The sequence below is a fragment of the Eptatretus burgeri genome, chromosome 14 (genome assembly GCF_056783735.1).
Source record: "Eptatretus burgeri isolate ZD-2024b chromosome 14, Ebu_testis_v1, whole genome shotgun sequence".
Taxonomy (NCBI): Eukaryota; Metazoa; Chordata; class Myxini; order Myxiniformes; family Myxinidae; genus Eptatretus; species Eptatretus burgeri.
The window spans coordinates 53052434-53073127 of NC_140974.1; the positions used below are offsets into that span (position 1 = coordinate 53052434).

Genomic DNA, 20694 nt, shown 5'->3' on the forward strand with positions numbered 1-20694 from the left:
CCTTCAAAACAAAAGTGGTGAAGATCAGACTCAGCTGTGAATGCTTCTTGAGCAGTGATGGAACAAAATTTGTGAATTGAACATAACTCAAACATTTGGAAACAGAAAGGTACAAAGTGATTACATTTTCCACAAGTATTATTTGATCGAGTTTCACAGTTCATCGAGTTTGCCGCTCATGTGGGGTATTGGTGTGTGTGTGTGTGTGTGTGTGTGTGTGTGTGTGTGTGTGTGTGTGTGTGTGTGTGTGTGTGTGTGTGTGTGTGTGTGTGTGTGTGTGTGTGTGTGTGTGTGTAAAATATATATATATATATATATATATATATATATATATATATATATATATATATATATATGTGCTCAGACTGGGAATATGATTGTTGACTGCTTTTGACATTTACACATGGTACATGCTTGGGAGCCTCATTGGTACATGTTTCTGTCTCTGCTGTCGCTGATGATTCGCAAGCAAGCGATGTAACCGATCCGGCAGCTGAGGGGGTGTGGAGCATTGGGATTGTCATGTATGTACCATTTGTGAACGTCTTTACAGCTGTCGACACATCCAGGATTGTGCTCAATAGCCAAGGAGATTTCTTCGGCAGCACCGACGCTCTGTACAGAGTACAATTCCATTGGTTCCATTGTATTGGATTACAGCTGTGGAGGAACTCTGCGAAGGGTTTTAAACGGAAAAGGGCTCACCTTGCGTCGCCTTTCATTATTGCTTTATGCAGTCTCTTCGGCTAGAACAGCACGGGAGGAATGTATGTGTATATATATATATATGTATGTATGTATGTATGTATGTATGTATGTATGTATGTATGTATGTATGTGTATATATATATATATATATATATATATATATATATATATATATATATATATATATATATATATATATATATATATATATATATATATATATATATACAGTATATTGTTACGGATCTGGAAACCATTAGCTTTCAACATACAGATGTCCCAAAAGTCATTTATGTCGTTAAGTATATGTGTAGTCGGATCCCCTTCCTTTTGTCTCGTGGGAGAATCAAAGGCGTGCGTTGTGATTTCTTTTTAGTTAGGTTATTAAATCTTTACATCCAACGAACCCTCCAACAAGCCATCGAACAACCATCGCATCTGCATGACCCCTCGGCCCATCACGATCCACCATAAACCAGCTGCCTTCTCACACCCTGACGTGCCAAGGCAAGATCTCGCGGTTCCAGTTTCTCGGCTCCCACGAACATTGTAACTCTTTCACCACAACCTTTGCAACATTGATACTGTTACTCGTCAAGTATGAACCCGCGTGGAAGAGTGGCTTGGGTTTCCCGGCAGAGGCCGTTGCAGCATTGATACTGTTACTCGTCAAGTATGAACCCGTGTGGAAGAGTGGCTGGGGTTTCCCAGCAGCGGCCAAGACCCCGCCCCGGAAAGGTATGCCGTGGGACCCTATCCAATCAAAGGCAGACAGCGAGGTGTGTTCACCAAGGCCCCTCTCCGCTGAGGGAGGTCCATAAGTTCCTGAGCACTCTCTGAGGCAGGGGTCTTTTTGGGGTCTTGGGGAGTTTTGGTGGGTTTTTGCTGTCACGAAAGGGTTTTTGCTGTTACAAAGGGGTTGTCGAGGCGGCGAACGTGTCTCTGCTGGCCCTCTCTCTACAAGGAAGGAAAGGGCGACCCCGACGCCCCATCCGTGGACCCCGGTCATTCACCACCCGAGCTCCGCCACGAACCTTGAGTCCCACACGTGCGACTGGGGACCAAACCAGCGACCATTGTCAGGTGCCGCAGCATGGAGTACCCCCTTTCTCTGACGGCCAGGTACCCAAACGAACTCTAACCCCCAGCTTGTCTCTCTCCTCAGCTGCAAGGGTCCAATAAAGAACTCTGGGTTTCTTTTCATTTGTGTGTGTGTCTGCGTGTGAGCCCGTCTTTAAGTAGAACTGAATGAGTGTTTTTGGAGCATTGTAAATACTTCTTGCATATTCGTGTTAAGTCTTGCTTTGTGTCTTCATTTACTGTAAATAAAACTTGTTAGAAATGTTCCTAGTCTGTTTCCGTCCCTTCTTGAATTGGTCCAGCATGGTTCAGATTTGAGTTTAGGTGGGGTTTTATCCCCAATAATTATCCGTTAATTCCAGCCGGCACGGCTTTGGCAGTTTCCTCTCGGCTGCACCCGAACCGGAGTTGGTAGTCAATAGTTGGAACTCTACCACAGTCAGTAGAGTGACCCGGTTCGAGCAAGACGTGCCGAGGGTGTGGTTTCCCCGGTAGTCGAAATCGCCTAGTTAATTAGGTAAATTGGTTTTCAACAAATAGACCCTACGCTAGGCGGTTGAGATATTGGCGACCGCGGTTGGTTAAACGACCCGCCGGCTCACGGAGTTATCCGAGCGATGGCCTACAATTCCGGGGAGTTTGGTGGGAGATGACGCAAACCTCCCCCACCTTGTGGTCATTCTCACCACCGACCCCCGGCGCACAACAGTTTGGTGTCAGGGTACGAACCCTCAGGGGCTACCTCAGGGTACGAACCCCTCCGCCTCCATAGAAAATTTGCTGGGTTCGAATCCACAACAGTTTGATGTATGGAGCAGGATTTGAACCCCTCCGCCCCATAGAGAAAATTATGGGATTTGGACCAGGGGTGTGCTGAGCAACCTCACCCCCCCCCCACTTCCCTCCAAATTAAGAGCAGTAAAATTTTATTTAACTCTCAGCACGGACCATGGCGGACCAAGATGGACTGGTACAGGTGGGTTTGGAATTAACGTTAGAAGAACCCATGGCTCAGGACAACACCGGGCAGGTAGACCTTTCCCTGCAACCAAATGCGGAGGTAACATTGGGGGCGGCAGCGGCGGTGCATGAGCACCCCCTACATCAAATTTCCCTCCCAGAGGACCGAACGATCCCAAACGGATCCGCACCCTATCGTGGCGGATCGGCTCCACCAGCGCCAATTGACTTGAGCCAGTTGGTGGAAATACTGGCAAACATGCAAAACCAACTGAAAGGGGATTTACAAAGAATGGATGCGAATGCGCAAAACATGAAAAACGAAACGAATGCGAATTTGCAAAAAAATTGAAGAATGCATGGGAAGCCAAATGGATGCAAATACGCAAAGAATGGATGCGAATCTGCAAACACTGAGAGGTGAAATGCAAAGCATGGGGATAAGCTTACAAGAACAAATGAAGGCGGGCCAGGAGGAAATGAAGGCGGACCAGGAGGAAATGAAGGCGGAGTTGGTAAAGGTGAAAGGCGAAATGCAGACCATGGACCGGAAAATGGCGGATGGAATCAGTACACCACGTGGGGAAACGACCGAGTCAAGGGGGAGTGTGGATGGTGATCGGACCGCGATGACGACGGGCGGAGGTCGAGGCGACGAGTGATGCCATAATAATTCAGGAAGAATTATAATGTGGGTCAGCGGGCCTGAGTGAGTGGAGTGAATGTGGAATGCATGGTGCGAATGAATGATTGGGGGGGAGGGGTGAATCCCACCCAAGGGAACCCGGGGTTAGTGTAATGTTAGTTAGTGGGGAAGTTAAATTAACCAATTGGATGTCGTTTTGTTGTTGTTGTTGAATGAAGGCACAAAACCTTTTTTGTAGGGTGCAGGAGTCTATTGACCGGCTGGGAGCGTGGCTGTGGAAATGTGCGCACTGCGTAGAGGGCCCCCTGGGGCCCTACTTCTAAGTAGAGGGCTCTTGGTAAGTCCTGTCTCATAAAGTAGTCGGCCAGAGTAGGCCTTAGGTCCAAGGGACCGAGTTAGTGTAATGGACATGGGCAGCCCACGGAAACGGGACCCGGAGCACCAAAATGCCACGTTGGCATTGAAGGGGACTCTGCCAGGGGTATTCCCCACGTTCATACGGAGTAGGTAGGCTGGGAGACAGCCTCAGCGACCCGGGGTGCCACAGTTCGAGTTCGGCAGATGGGTATCCCTGCCAATGGAGCCACACTGCCCAGCCACGAAATTGTGCAAGAGCATGAGAGAAAATTTGCGGGCCAGGCCCAAATTAATAACGAACACCAACACAGGCGACGGGAATCATGGTTTCTAGAACCGATAGTTTAAAGAGACAGGCATCTTGAAAAGCCCCGGGGATAGATTAACGTTTAATAAATGCTTGGATAGATAGGAAACGAGTACCCCTTCGCACCATCCATCCCTTTGCTGTCCGTGGGCCGCTGGACACACCTTGGGAAATTGCTGAAATCTGAGGGAGCTGTTCCGAGGCTGCATTGGGCCTTGAGACAGATTCACTAGTCTCTTCCTCAATCCCCTCAAAAAAAGTATCTTAGGGATTGGGGATAGACGGTCAGGACAGGTTCGCCGAACAAAGACAACAAAGGGGCTAGGGACGCACGTAATTATAAAATTATTAAATAAATATATAAAGAAATAAATACAAATAAAAATAGTCTAAATTTCGTTGTTTTTTTGTTGTAAGCAAATGGGGTGGGTATGGACAACGACAGGCAGAGGCGATAGGTTGGGGGGAGACCGTAGGGTAGGTCCGAGCCCGTTTTCAGACCGGCCGGCGCCACTGCACAACCTCACGAGACCAGACCGAGGCTGGCAAGCTTCGTGTGCCGACCTTCTCTTGTACTGCATCTTGCCTGGTCTGCGTTTTCCATGCCATGCTTTGCCTGCCTTTGCCTTGCCTCCATACCTGCCCATGCCTTTGTTTCATTGTCATCCACTCTCGCCATGTGCTCCAGGATCATCTCTGAAACTGTTTTGCAAGGACTGCCCTGCAGGTCGCCGCATTCCTGGGGAATGCATTTGAGCAGCCCGGATACCTTGTTGTTGCATGTAGGCCAGTTGAAATGGACCGGGGACTGCACTGAGCAGCCCGGAGATCTTGTGGCATAAAGGCTGGTTCAAATTGCCTGTGAGACGTCGTATGGCCTGCCGTGTTAGGGTGAGTTGCCTCCAGCAACTGAAAGAAAAAGAAGAATTCAACGACAATCAAGGGACGTTTGAAGGCCATAAAGACGTTTGACCATCAATACCTGCTGTGCACTCACCCACAAATGTTAACTTTCCTGTGTTTTCTCTCCTGAAGTCACAGGTCCTGAGCCATGGTAGTGTAAATATTAGGACTGTACATAATTTTAACACACCTGTTGTTTGTTTAGTGCTGGCAATATAGTTCAGTTGTCTGAATGAGTCTGTTAGTTTAGTTACGCAACACACTAGGTTATTTATTTTTGGGACATGTATTCCAAATGTCGTACTCAGAGATCCGTGGGCAAAACATACTTGGGGGAAACCTACACCTGCATGTCACACGAAAATTTACGACTCGGGTCGAGTCTATAAAAAGGGGTGGGGGGGGTAGTGTTACGGATCTGGAAACCATTTGCATTCAACATACAGATGTCCCAAAAGTCAGATGTGTCGTTAAGTATGTGTGTAGTCAGATCCCCTTCCTTTTGTCTCGTGGTAGAATCAAAGGCGTGCGTTGCGATTTATTTTTAGTTAGGTTATTAAATCTTTACATCCAACGAACCCTCCAACAAGCCATCGAACAACCATCCCATCTGCATGACCCCTCGGCCCATCATGATCCACCACCAACCAGCTGCCTTCTCGCACCGTGACGTGCCAAGGCAAGATCTCGCGGTTCCGGTTTCTCGGCTCCCATGAACGTTAAAACTCTTTCACGACAACCTTTGCAACATTGATACTGTTACTCGTCAAGTATGAACCCACGTGGAAGAGTGGCTGGGGTTTCCCGGCAGGGGCTGTTGCAGCGTGGATACTGTTACTCGTCAAGTATGAACCCGCGTAGAAGAGTGGCTGGGGTTTCCCGGCAGGGGCCAAGGCCCTGCCCCGGAAAGGTATGCCGTGGGACCCTGTCCAATCAAAGGCGGACAGCGAGGTGTGTTCACCAAGGCCCCTCCCCGCTGAGGGAGGTCCATAAATTCCCGAGCACTCTCTGAGCAGGTGTCTATTTGGGGTCTTTTTGGGGTCTTGGGGAGTTTTGGTGAGTTTTAGCTGTCAGGAAAGGGTTTTTGCTGTTCTGAAGGGGTTAGCCCAAGATCCCACAAAGGTTTATTTGTGTTATGTTCGCCAAAAGGTCTGAGTGTTGTTTCTGGAGTGAAAATGTCTGTAGAATTCTAATATGCTGGTCTCATAAAAAAAAAAATCCACTTGGACAGTTTTCCACAAATCGCGTTTTTATAGGGGTACCGTATAATTTCCCGTGAACCCATTTCGTTTCGTTAGCATTCCAAACGAACTTTATAAGTAATTAATTTTGACTCAAGCCCAATAGCTACACCCAAAAATGAGATATCATGCTAAAAGCTTATCGTTGGCCGGATTCTATGACTATTCTGTTTCTCAATTTGACTTCAAAAAAGTTGGATTAGCCTGATTTCAATGATTAACCCCAATTTTACTTACCAGTGCATTTTATCACCTTATATTTTTTTGTGTATTTTTTCCAATCCTGAAGTTTTCAAGAGGATTATTTACAAAACAAATGCACTATTTTGAAGAACTATCGTTTCCCTTTCCTATGCAAAAACAATCACGCAAAACGGTTTATATTTTGCAGAGTAATGACTAAAACAGTATACATGGGGTTACTTGTAAAATATCGCAATTTCCAATGATTCTTGGAATATTCATGTAAATGTAAAATAAGTCGAGGCTACGTTTTAATTACAATATAGTGATTTATTGACATTATCATAATATGACAAAATTCTAACAATGTATAACAACATAATCATGATAATCAGATATATCTGTCTCGTAAATGAAATGGTTGTCATCCATGTGTATTAAGAGCAATGTGTTGAGAAGTTTGGAAAATGAGCATGTAAATCTATTGACTTTTGTTCAATATGTTCCTGTAGATCTGGATAAGTGTCTTGGTAATCTTCGGTTTTATAATGAATCCATGAATGTATCTGAACCGTCATCACACAATGAGGTTTCCATTTTGCTCATCTCCAATCATCGTCGTCCACGTCCGATTCATCTGATCCATACAAAAGTTCTACGTGCGACATTTCCACATCCTTGTCGTCCTCTGATTCAATGACTGATTCCTTTTCACTGAGGATCTGGCTGATATGGCGTGGCATCTGATCACCATCAAACCAATCGATTGCGTAGCTTCCATCAACCAGGTTCCATCCGTGTTGGCACGGCTGGCCACATAAGCTAGATGGATCTTGACGTGCAGCTTTCTTCCACAGAGAGGCAACATAATTTGCTCTCTTGATTTTCTTGATCAGAACGGATCGACAAGGCAGCATGCTGCTTGGGTTTACACCCTTGATCTTCTCCAGTAAATCCCCCAGCTGTCTTGGTGCATATGTGTGTTGAAACATAACATAGTGGGCAGTGTCAACTCTGAGCAAGTTGTGTTTCCCATACAGCGAGCATACAAAATGCTCAATTGTCGAAACTGTTTCATCAGGCACATTGTGGTGCTCCCCTAGCATGGCAAATGCTGAGATGAACTCTTCGTGGTTCATCATGATGTCAAGGGGTCTCTGTTTTCCTTTGTTCATGGCGGATGCTGTGAAGTCGGTACCAGTTCATGCATGAAGTCCCAGAAGTGCTTGCAGGACAGTCGACTCCAATTCATCAACCAGTTTGCGAATACTGATGTATCGCCTGGTGTTGTTACTGCTGAGTCCAACATCCATCCATACGTTTGTCCAGTCGTGTGCGGCACCTGCGTAGCACAACAGAACCACGACGAAGTCCTCTCTACATTCCTGAGAAACCCGCTGAGATAGTCGTAGCGTTTCTGCCACTACGTCTAGCCGAGTCGGAGGGATATTCAAGTTCTCCATGTCGGCAATTCTCTGTCTGGGGAGTGGATTTTCTGTGACAAGCGAGTTCCAACTTGTCCAGAATGGTGTTTTGTCGAGTGCGATGCTCATCATCCAGAATATATCTCTATATTCCATGTCAGGGAGATGCCGTGGTCTACTGGTCTTGTTATGCTTTGACTGCATACTGAAAGACTGTCATCTTAGGTTTCTTGTGATATGGTTCCAAAGTGTGTTCCTTTCGGTGGAATACTCATTTCGAACTATAACTCTGTGTCCCAACAGTGTCAACTAAAGTTAGCCGTCACTGGGAGGGAGGTTCTTCGGGTGACTGGTCCAGTGTCATGTTCAGCTCGTTCTGATAGCAGATACCTCCAGTATCATGCAAGGTTCCGCCGCCTGACAGTGTTTCCGTTAGCTCATCGTAATTGTCCCATGCTAAACTGGTACAAAGTCAGACTATTTGGGTGATTCCATCGGATGTGGTACATTTACGACCAGATATGTCGGTGGCTAATTCGGTCTCTCGGGCCTCGGCTGTGTGATAGCCGACACTATGTCCAAATCGATTCAAAATCTCAACAACTTTCTTGCTTCCTGTCATACTTTTTAAAGCGAGTTCCATGCAGAGGTATTTCCCTGGTTTTATTCTGGCCCTAGTTGTGACGTGCAGCACATCATCATACAGATTTCACCAGTCTCTCAATGCGTTCGTCCCAAGGCGGCTTGTTTGATCCTGTGTATAGCACCCTGAAGAACTCAAGGACAGCAGCAGTAGGGTCTGCCTGTCCTACTTCCAACGCTTCCGTTGTGATTGGCCTTGGTAAGTCATCCTGTGCGCTTTGAACCTTCAATATCAGGGACCGAAGGTAGAATGCAACTTCTTGTACTGCATGATCATCAAAATTGGCACGCCTGATTGCGGCATCTTCACTGAGGTTAACATTATGTATGATTGTCCCCGTCTTGCGACTTACACAATGACTGGTCAGTTCCTTTGGATATGTTTTCAGGATCTTGTCGGCCAAGCTTCTAGCGGGATATGTCGTCTCATTGTCTCCAAGCAAGGTGAGGTAGCGCATGTGCAATGATGACAAGTATTCTGCTCCTTGATTTGACACCAAGGTTACATCGATATGCTTCTGGAGTTCCTGGAATGCTGCTTTGTGAGCGGCCAACTTTGAAGACATCATGTCGTCATCTTTCTGTACTGTGGTTTGGCAATGGTGTATGTAATTTCTCCTGGAGGAGTGGTGATATCATACTTCCTTTGCCTTCATGTCGAGACCTCTTAGCTTTGCAAGCATCACGTTATCTTGCGCAAGATCAGCTGCATTTTTTTTATGCTTTCCTCCACCCATGTCAATCATACAGGTCCCCCAACACTTCCCGCTTGCCTTTCCCAAGTGACTTGGTGATGCAATTGCAGAACAGGCACTTTTTTTCAAAGATGCCTGTAGAACTTCCCTCTGTGTGTTCAACTTCAGAACGCAGTACATGTGATCATGATGGGCCAGCTGAATCTTGTTCCACATTTGCAATGGACAGTGCGGTGAAACCTTTGTAGCACTGTTTGTGATAACCATTTGTCTGGTCATATTCAGCAGGAAGGCTTATTCTGAAATACTTTGAGTCTTTTACTGTGGATTGTCTCTTTTCATGAACAGAATTCACTTTCCGCCATGTATTGTCGAAAGGTTTGACTTCTTCGGTAGTTTTACCGTGAATATGGAGAATGTATGTACATTTTGATGTCATTTTGTTTGCTGTTGGTGAATCTGAAAAAAAAATGCTATTTTACCACCACCAACTACATTCATTATCCAGAGAATACACGTGCTAGACATAAACATTGTAGTCTGGTCAACAGAAGATAGAATATTATACATCCATCTGCTATAGTTAGAGTATGTCACATTTGTGCAACAAAAAAAATGAAACTGACGTCCGACCATCTATTTCACTGATAATAGAGTATACCAAATAACCAATTATCTGGGTATACTACTCAGACAAGAACTTTTCCACTTGCAAAGAACATTGAGGTAGTATAGACACTATATCAATATGAAACAATATTTTGCAACGAATCACTTTGCTTGAGAATTGTGTAAATCTCGAAAACTATGATATTTTACAAGTAATCCCATGTATACTCTTTTAGTCATTACTCTGCAAAATATAAACCGTTTTGTGTGATTGTTTTTGCATAGGAAAGGGAAATGATAGTTCTTCAAAATAGTACATTTGTTTTATAAATAATCCTCTTGAAAACTTCAGGATTGGAAAAAATACACAAAAAAACCTAAGATGATAAAATGTGCCGGTAAGTAAAATTGGGGTTAATCATTGAAATCAGGCTAATCCAACTTTTTTGAAGTCAAATTGAGAAACAGAATAGTTCATATAATCTGGCCAACGATAAGCTTTAGCATGATATCTCATTTTTGGGTGTCGCTATTGGGCTTGAGTCAAAATTAATTACTTATAAAGTTCGTTCGGAACGTTTACAAAACTAAATGTGTTCACGTGAAATTATAGGGTACCCCTATAAAAACGTGATTTGTGGAAAACTGTTGAAGTGGATTTTTATCAGACCAGCATATTCAAATTCTAGACATTTTCACTCTGGAGACAACTCTCAGACCTTTTGGCGAACAAAACACAAATAAACCTTTGTGGGCTCTTGGGCAAGGTGGTCGAGGTAGCGAATGTGTCTCTGCTGGCCCTCTACAAGTAAGGAAAGAGCAACCCCGACGCTCCCTCCGTGGACCCCGGCTATTCACCACCCGAGCTCCGCCACGAACCTCGAGTCCCACATGTGTGATTGGCGACCAAACCAGCGACCATTGTCAGGTGCCGCAACATGGAGTACTCCCTTTCTCCGACGGCCAGGTATCCAAGCGAACTCTGAACTACAGCTTGTCTCTCTCCTTGGCTGCGAGGGTCCAATAAAGAACTCTGGGTTTCTTTTCATTTGTGTGTGTGTCTGCGTGTGGGCCCCTCTTTAAGTAGAACTGAATAAGTGTTTTGGAGCATTGTAAATACTTCTTGCATATTCGCGTTAAGTCTTGCTTTGTGTCTTCATTTACTGTAAATAAAACTTGCTAGAAATGTTCCCAGTCCGTTTCCGTCCCTTCTTGAATTGGTCCGCATGGTTCGGATCTGAATTTCGGCAGGGTTTTATCCATGATAATCCGTTAATTCCAGCCGGCACGGCTTTGGCAGTTTCCGCTCGGCTGCACCCGAACCAGAGTTTGTCGTCGGTAGTTGGAACCCTACCGCAGTCGGTAGAGTGACCCGGTTCGAGCAAGACGTGCTTTGGGCGTGGTTTCCCCGGTAGTCGAAATCGCGTAGTTAATTAGGTAAATTGGTTATAGACAAATTGACCCTACGCTAGGCAGTGGAGATATTGGTGACCACGGTCGGTTGAACGACCCGCCAGTTTGCGGAGTTATCTGAGCGACGGCCTACAATTCCGGGGAGTTTGGTGGGAGACGACGATGCAAATTATACATCAGATATTATATTATACATCCTGACTGTTATGGTGAGCATCGCCGTGGATTTTGTCTCTTCTTCACCAAATCTTTACAAACGTCACCAAAATCGAATAGATTAGTCCTTGCCACACACATCCAACCTGTCCACCAAGTTTCGTGTGAATCCGTCCACAACTTTCTGAGATATCGTGCTATATATTGGTATTTCACTATCTCTCGATGGTGAAGAATCACCGAAAAAATTTCAGTAGTTGGATCCCCATCCGGATCTTCACCAAAATCTAATCAGTTCGTCCTTGTCACATTCTGAACCTGTCGACAACTTTTTGAGATATCCTGCACACAAACAAACAAACAGACAGACAGACACAATGGGGTGAAAACACAACCTCCTTCACCTTCGGTGGCGGACATAAAAAGAGCAGAGCACCCCATCAATGATGTGATTTGACGTTTATTTTGCTTTTTCAAAATGAAAATAAAAAAAGCACTCCTCCATACCTCGAGCACCAGCGCGTGACTGGTCGTATCGAAATAAAAACCGGACACGTGCCGAGGCTTGGGGTGTATTGTGCCTGAGGAAGTCGGCTGTGAAGCTGGTGAAACGTTGCCTGAGACCGGGTTTGCTCTCGGTCTTTTTTTTGTTTGCATAACACAAAATGAAACGAAGCTCCCTCCCAATTGCCATCTGAGTGATTTGTATCAGGTTTTGAGACTTTCATACGTATCGATGTCATTCTTTCAGTTCAATGTGAGCCCTATTTGACTGTCCATGTACTCATATTCTCAGGTGAATGATATTGAAGCCTGCCCGGAGTGTTATCTTATTGCTTGCCGCCAACAAGACAACTGGTTTTGTGAGCCTTGTGTGAGTATCTGGGCCAGAAGTAGTGAGCCTTAAGTGTATTTAAGTGTCAATATGAGGGTTTTTGTTTGTCTGGTGAATACACCTAAATGTGATTTTAAAATCCTCCTCATATAAAAGCATTCCTTGACAATCTTTTTTTTTTTTTCATGGAGGACTTGAAAAGACTTTGATTTGCAGAATCTTGACTTATGTTGGGAAATAACTGATCATTGACAATAGACATTCCATTTGATTGGGTTCAATTTTGTGTTGAGAATCTATGGTAGTGCAATGTTTCTGCAGATAAATGTGTAACTCTTCAAAAAAAAAAACTTCATTAACATTGTCCACAGAAAAAGTACATCTCATCCGTAACTCGTTGCTTGATATATGATGGGAAGCTGGTGGGTAGTTGCTATGGAATCCAGTAGAAACACAAGTTCAGAATGGAGTACTGTATTTGCATGAACTTGCATCAAGCACATTCTGCCTCTTCTTCCTCTGCATCATCTGTGTCTTCAGAGCAAACCCCACTCACTGGTGTGGGCCAAAGTTAAAGGCTTTCCTTTCTGGCCGGCACGAGCAGTGCGTGAACGAGATGGCCAGGTGGATGTGAGGTTTTTTGGTCAGCATGACAGGTGAACTCTAGTTTTCACTAATGCTCCAAATGGTTTATTGACTCAACGTTTTGGCTTCATCGATCCTTAAATAACCCTTTTTAAAAATCCATTTTACCTTGGAATGAAATGAAACTGAAACAAAGCCCACTTGATCTCTCTTATTAGTCCTCTACCGGTTTCACCGGAGGAGACTATAGGATTGCTCTCTGTCTGTCCATCTGTCATCCCATGTGTGGTTTTTCAGACTCTTTTTTTCCGCATACCCTTGAACATATTCAATTGAAACTTGGAATGTGGCTTTATTATGATAATTTGCAGAACAAGTTCGAGTTTCGGGCTGTTTCATCAATTTTCACCGATTTATGCCCTTTTTGGACTTTTTTTTGGACTTTTGGATCACATTGGGAGGGGACATGCATTGCAAAGCAATTCCCGGCCTTGTTCGGTCATCTCTAACGAGATGACCTAATAAAGCCGGACCAAATATCCATCCGTTCGTCCGTCAACAATTTTTCTTTCCGATCTTGCTGAAACTTAGTATGTGGGTAGAGGTCGATGAGTGTTGCACAACGATATAACTTTTGTCTGGGTTCAAGGTCAGGGACGAGGTCACGTAAGTTATAAAAATCGCCATTTTCAAAACCTATCTCGTCTGCCATTCTACAAGATATTCGGCAACTGTTTATTGATTATAATCAATAAACTACAGCTTGTCTCTCTCCTTAACTCCTTAACTCTGAACTACAGCTTGTCTCTCTCCTTGGCTGCGAGGGTCCAATAAAGAACTCTGGGTTTCTTTTCATTTGTGTGTGTGTCTGCGTGTGGGCCCCTCTTTAAGTAGAACTGAATAAGTGTTTTGGAGCATTGTAAATACTTCTTGCATATTCGCATTAAGTCTTGCTTTGTGTCTTCATTTACTGTAAATAAAACTTGCTAGAAATGTTCCCAGTCCGTTTCCGTCCCTTCTTGAATTGGTCCGCATGGTTCGGATCTGAATTTCGGCAGGGTTTTATCCATGATAATCCGTTAATCATAATTATGATCGTATAAAATATTATCTTGTATCTAACCGGACAGATTTTTCAATTTCCTTCCCGTTTGATCGTCACGTGATCTGGAAGATGGCCAAAAACACCTCCAGGTACAAAGAAAACTTTTTACTTCCGATCCTGATGAAATTTGGTATGTGGGTAGAGGTCGATGAGTGATACCCAACGACATATTTGTTCCTGGATTCGAGGTCAGGGTCAAGGTCACGAGGTCACGAAAGCTGTAAAAGTCGCCATTTTCAAAACCTATCTCGTCTGTCATTTTAGGAGATATCTGGCAACGGTTCATCGATTATGATAGTAAAAAACATTATAGAGATGACCGTCACCCCCCCCCCCCACGGGGGTAATTTTTTTAAAGATGAAATTAGCAAAGCTTATAAACTAACGAAACACGGTGGGTTTGAGGGTTTCTTCTTCTTAATTTTGTTTTTGGTATCGGCTCGAGTGTGTGTTAAACGTAAACAAATTTTTGTCTTCCGAACATTCATTGGTACCGGAAGGGGACATGCATTTCAAAGCAATTCTCGCTCTTGTTCCAGTACCTTCAGAAAGTATGCAAAACCCCTCGACTTGCCACATTTTGTTGTGTTTCAGCCTGAATTTAAAATGGATTCAATTAAAAAAATTTTTTATCACCGATCTACACAAAATACCCAATAATGCCAAAGTGAAAACATGTTTTAAGAATTTTTTACAAATTAATGAAAAATATAAAGCTGAAATGTCTTGCGTCGATCAGTAGTTCATTCCCTTTGCGATGACACTTCAAATTGAGCTCAAGTGCATCCACTTTCCTTTGATCATCCTTGAGATGTCTCTACAACTTGGTTGGGGTCCACCTTTGGCTAATACAATTGATTGGTTAATTCAGTTGATTGGACATGATTTATAAAGAAACACACCTTTCAAGATGAGGTCCCACAGTTGACAGTGCATGTCAGAGCAGAAACTCAACCATGAAGTTCAAGGAACTGTGTAGAACTCAGAGCTAGAATTTAGAGACACAGATCTGAGGAAGGGTATAAAATAATTTCTAGAGTGTTGAAAGTTTCTAAGAGTACAGTGAGCTCCATCACTAGGAAATGGAAAGAATATGGAACTACCCAGACTCTTCCTTGAGCTGTCTGTCTGACCAAAATGAGCAACTGGACAAGAAGGACCTTGGTCAGGGAGGTGACCAAGAACACAATGACCACTGTGACAAAATTACAGAGTTCATCAGCTGAGATGGGAGATCTTGCTGGAAGGACAACAGTCTCTGCAGCACTTCACAAATCTAGGCTTTATTGGAGAGTGGCCAGACGGAAGCCAATCCTGAGAAAAAGGCACATGACAGTACGTTTGGAGTTTACAAAAAGGCACGTGAAAGATTGGGAGCATGAGGCAAAAGATTCTGTGGTCCAATGAGATGAAAATTGAACTCTGGCCTGAATGGAAAGCGATACGTCTGCTGGAAACCAAGCACAGCTTATCACCCATCTAATGCCATCCCTTCTGTGAAGCATGGTGGTGGCAGCATCATGCTATGGCGATGCTTTTCAGTGGCAGGGACTGGGAGTCTTGTAATGATAGAAGGAAAAATGAATGGAGCAAAATACACACAAATCCTTGAGGAAAACCTGCTTTAGAGTGCAAAAAGGCCTTAGCTTATGGCGAAGATTTACGTTCCAACAAGACAATGACCCCAAGCCTACAGCCAAAGCAACACTGGAATGGCTTCAGAATAAGAATGTGAAAATCCTTGAGTGGCCCAGTCAAAGCCTAGACTTGAATCCCATTGAGAATCTGTGGAAAGATTTGAAGATTGCTGTTCACTGACATTCCTCATCCAACTTGACAGAGCTTTAGCAAATCTGCAAGGAAGAATGGGAGAAAATCCCCAAACAGAGATGTGCAAAGCTGACAGACGCACCCAAGAAGACTCGAAGTTGTATTCGCTGCCAAAGGCACTTCAACAAAGTATTGACAAAGTTCTACAAAGTAATACTTATTGCCGCAAGACATTTCAGCTTTTAATTTTTAATCAATTTGTAAAAATGTCTAAAAACATATTTTCACTTTGTCATTATGGGGTATTTTGTGTAGATTGGTGCCAAAAAATTTAAATTTAACCCATTTTAAATTCAGGCTGTAACACAATTAAATTTGACAAAAGTCAAGGGGTGTGAATACCTTCTGAAGGTACAAGTCAGAAATCCCAGTTATTTTTCAACCAGCTGCACTGTGCCTCTCATTCCTCCAAAAATCCACATCTACGTAGCTCTTGGTCTAATGACCTGCTATAAACTGCCTCACCTGCCCACCATGACGTTAAGCTGCTCCTGCCTCACTTATGTTATCAAACTCTCAAACCTACTTCTATGTTTCATCCTCTGTCATTTCCCTGCATTTCCCTTTTTAAATAATAGAGTTCTTCGAAATGACGAGGAGTTCGGAAGAATTCAATACTTGCTTCAAGTCTCACCGAGCTCCCCTGTTGGCCCACTAGCTCGGTGGCTGCACCAAGTTTAATTGTTGTTCACAACAAGCATTAAGGCCCGGTCACACCTTGACGTTTTAGCCAGCGATGGCAACGTATTAAAATGTATGTAAAACGCTGGCTTACGTTGAACTTTTGATGTTTTTTTTAAAGATTCGGACGTATTCATAGCGACTTGGTCTTATGTATAACGCATTGGTAACAGACACAGAACGTTTCGTTGGGTTATAGATAACTTATACCAACGAATGCTGAACCTGTTGTCGGCCTACACAACCGATGCCCAACGATAGTCTAACTTAGGCATAGCGCGTTGCACGCATCGCCAACGATGTCGTGACGTAGCCTATTAAAAGGCTGACGCACAACGATTCGAATCATAACTGCCGTAGAAATGGAAGTGACAACATCGCGGTCACACCTTGGCGATCTTGCCAGCGTATGCCGACCTAAGAAAAATGTGTCTAAAACGTTGGGGCACGTCAAATACGGTATGAGTAAGTTTGGTATACATGAGTAGAACGCTAAAGTACGCTATCATACGTCGTAGTAAGTAGAGTACATCAAGAAATTTTAAACATGTTCAAAATTTTACGACGTACTCGGCGTATGACACACGTTCCGCATGCGATGGGGATAAGTTTTACACACGATATATGGACGCTTACACACGTCCACAAAGGCTACTTATAAGCTACTCATAAGTCGAAACACGTCGTGGAAATGTCTTTTTGTACGCGAAACTTATTTCTAACTTATGTTTGACGTGCTTTGAACCAATTCTTTACGTAGCCCCAACACACATCGACGTATGTAGACGTATTCCAATGACGTCTTCCGGTCGACAAAAAAAAAAAAATGAACGTGTTTCTAGCTTACAACTGCCATATAAAGATGTGTTCCCAGCGGTTTTGGGAATTAGTATATAAAAATGCTGTTCATAAAAGGGGAACCCAACAGTGTTTTCGAGTCCTTTTTGAGTCGATGTCCATGTCAGCAGTAACAGTATCAGTATTAGTATTAGTATTAGTAGTAGTTTGTTCATGTTGGCAGTAGTAGGTGAGTGTGAGGGGGAGGGTGTGGGTTATGATGGATCGTCCTTGCGTCCACGTGTCCACGGGTAGGAGACATCTTTTCACCATTGTTCGAAGTTCTTCGCGGCTAATTTTTTGATGGGGCTTTTTCAACAATGAGCTAAAGCTTGTTTTTACGATTTAGGTCTATTCATAACGGGTTGGACAAATGCACAATGAACTAATAATGTGCATAGAGCGCTTTGATTACTTATAGATACGATATACCAACGAATAATTATCGTGAAGCCGGCGTTCACAAACTATGCCCAACGATAGCCTAACATATCCATATCGTGCGGCAGTTTATCTTTGCCGGTGACGTAGGGTTTGCTATTCATAGGCTGCCACTCAACGATTTAAATGGCTGCATCTCCACTATTGAAAGTAGACGCTTGTGCTCAACAATTGGATTTTTTTACACTCAACGACTTTTAAACGGTACCACTCAGCTATTTTCATTGTTTACAATGAACGATTTAAATTGCTGTCACTCGCCTTTGTTTTTTGACGCTGGGGTTTGGAAATTTGAAGCGTTTCTTCTGAACGTGTTAAAACGCTCAAACTCGACTATTTTAAATAGATGCTGCTGATGGACAATTGGAATCATAGCCAAGCTAGACATCGAAGTGTGAACAGCCTCGTCATGCCGAAGAAAAGTTTGAAGAATGCTGCAAATAAGTGTCCTGGCCGTGGCCGTGGACGCTGACGCAAGGACGATCCATTATACCGACATCTTTCAGCCTATGAGTAACTTCAAAGTAACGTCTGTCAATGTGTGGCAACGATCGCGTAACGTGCCAACAACACGTTAATCATAGGTTAGAAATAAGTTTCGAGTACGCTAAACATTACCTCGGCGTGTCTCAACTTATGATTAACTTACAAGTAGCATGTGTTGACGTCTGTCAACGATCGCAGACCGTGCATACAACTTGTGGCCAGCGTAGCGGAACGTGTGAGTCATACGCCGGCATACGTCGTGAAATTTCAAGCATGAAAAAATTTGAGGACAACCAAATAGTACAACGTTTAAAGCCAATGTACAACGACGTATGGCAGTGTTTTTCAGCGTGCTCTCAATGTTATCAAAACTTACCCATAACGTATTCAACGTGTGCCAGCGTTTTAGAAAAAAAATTCAAAAATCGGCATACGTTGGCTAAAACGTCAAGGTGTGACCGGGCCTTTACACGGGCAAGTTCCACTTGTCGGTCCTTTCTGAAGCTCTTGCTTCTGTCCAATAAGTGTGATGCAAAGTTATAACTCAGTGGTTTTTGTTTTTGTTTGTATACCAAGTCAAGGCTTGTGTAAGAGCTAATACAAAGAAGCATAGAGCAAGGCAGGAGACAAGAGGGACAGGAGAGGGAAGCACAAAATAGGGGAGGGGGGAGACAATAGGATATCTGAAAGGAAGAGTGATGGGGTGGGGTAGATGGGGTAAACAAGATGGTACTACAGGGACTTTCAGGAAGGAAAACAGGGAATATGAAGGAGGTGGGTTTGGGGTGGATTAATGGGAGTAGTAAAGATCAAGATTTTGGATGGGGAAGATATGAGATGGTGGTGAACAGCTGTTTTGAAGACGTGGAGGGAAGAGTGGGATTGGGGAGAGTGTGGGAATTTGTTCCAGAGGTGGGGAAAAAAGGAGGAATGAAAGGGTGAAGGTGAGCAGTGATTCTTTATTTTGGCAGTTTCACCAGAATGGGGGTTTTGGTGGATCTTGAGCTCCCTGAGGAAATATAGGGGGGACAGATCACAGACAGAGCAGGGGGGCAAGGCCGGAGAGGAGACGGTAGAAGACAGAAAGACCACCGACCTGCCTTTGGTGAGAGGGAGACAGAGACACCCAAAGACTCAGCTTCATTGTGGGAGATACCAATGATCCTAAATGCCTTGGTTTCCACAGCATGAATTTGAGCGAAGTGTGAGGCAGGAGCACCACTACAGAGAGGGGTGCTGTATTCCATTTGACTGCGGATGAAAGCTTTGTATGTGGTCAGGAATTCAGGTGTGCCAAGGAAGGACTTTGCACGATGTAGGATGCCCAGTCAGTGCCTGGCTTTGGAGGCCAGCTTGGAGATGTGGCTTTCCCAGGAAAGATTGTGGTGGATAGTGAGACCTAAAAGTTTGAATGAAAGTACTTCTTCAAGGGGATTGTTGAGAAAGTAGATGGGGGAGTCTTCCAGACCGTCCTTTCGGAGAGACATGGTGAGGTGTGAGATTTATCAGGATTGAAAGACAGAGCTTGAGCAAATCTGATAGCTGGAATGATGGGTTTAATGGAGGTACCCCATTTACTTTTTAACTGTTGGAAAACTGTTTTCACTGCGAATTTTGAATAATTGAAAGGAGTTGACAATGATCCAAGTGAGTCGATAATTAAGGAACTTGTATTGAACGATGTTATTTCATTATACAAATACATGCACGTAGCTGAACAATATCATATTACTCCAATAGTTTTGTAAATGTTCTGTGATGACATCACCTATTGTGTTTGGAAATTTTACTTCTGGACAGTGCTTTTAAAATGGAAACACGAAATAGTGTTTTTCTCTGAAATTCCTTTTAATGGACTTTTTCAGAGCCTGGGTTCCTCTGAGCAACTGTTACTTCATGTCCAAAGAGGTCCCCGTCAGCCAGAAGAAAACCAAGGGAATATTTGCCAGTGCGATGGCGGAGATGGAAATATGCATTGAACGAATGCGCCAGAAGTTTAGAGTCTTCAACTATGCACCATTCCGTACGCTGTTCACACCAGACACCGATTACCAGCTCCAAGATCTTGAGAACCCCAGTGGTGGATCTGCTATTACTGAGAAGGGAGACAACTGGAAGGTGAGGGAGATTCATCAATACATGTACTCTAAAAGGGAATTTTTGTCTGCTGTTTGAGGCAGAGGCAAGCAAGCATCGCCTCAGGAGATTTTTCCTGAAGTCCTAGGATTGATTAATCCAACTGTTAAAAGGTCACAAATCATAGCACTTGTGAGCCCTCTCAAAAGGGAGAGGTCAACAAACTGGTGCTGAGACTGTAGTTAAGGTTTATTTTTGTTTTTTTGCTTTTACAGTTGGGCATGTAAGCCTCTTCTGTTATAATGGCAATGTGAAACCACAGGGGAATTGCTCATTTTGTTTAGAATATACAGTGTGTCCAGTGTGTTAAAATTGTCCTGATTCTTCTCAGCTGTAGTTAGCAACTGAGGTTGAGGTCTTTGAAATCTGATGGATGCTTTCATTGTAATTGGACAGACAAAGAGAGAAATAGTCTTTGGGGGGGGGGGGATGTT

General features: G+C 43.8%; 1 protein-coding gene across 2 annotated transcripts in view; it reads left to right on the plus strand.

The window, feature by feature from the left end:
- Positions 1 to 20694, plus strand: part of LOC147013216 (MYND-type zinc finger-containing chromatin reader ZMYND8-like) — a 69421-nt gene that overhangs the window by 17855 nt on the left and 30872 nt on the right. For both annotated transcript variants that reach the window (XM_085854855.1, XM_085854856.1), the window contains 3 exons: positions 12121 to 12198; positions 12700 to 12815; positions 19990 to 20242. In XM_085854855.1, coding sequence (XP_085710981.1) covers positions 12121 to 12198; positions 12700 to 12815; positions 19990 to 20242 — 447 coding nt within the window. The remainder of the gene's footprint in view (positions 1 to 12120; positions 12199 to 12699; positions 12816 to 19989; positions 20243 to 20694) is intronic.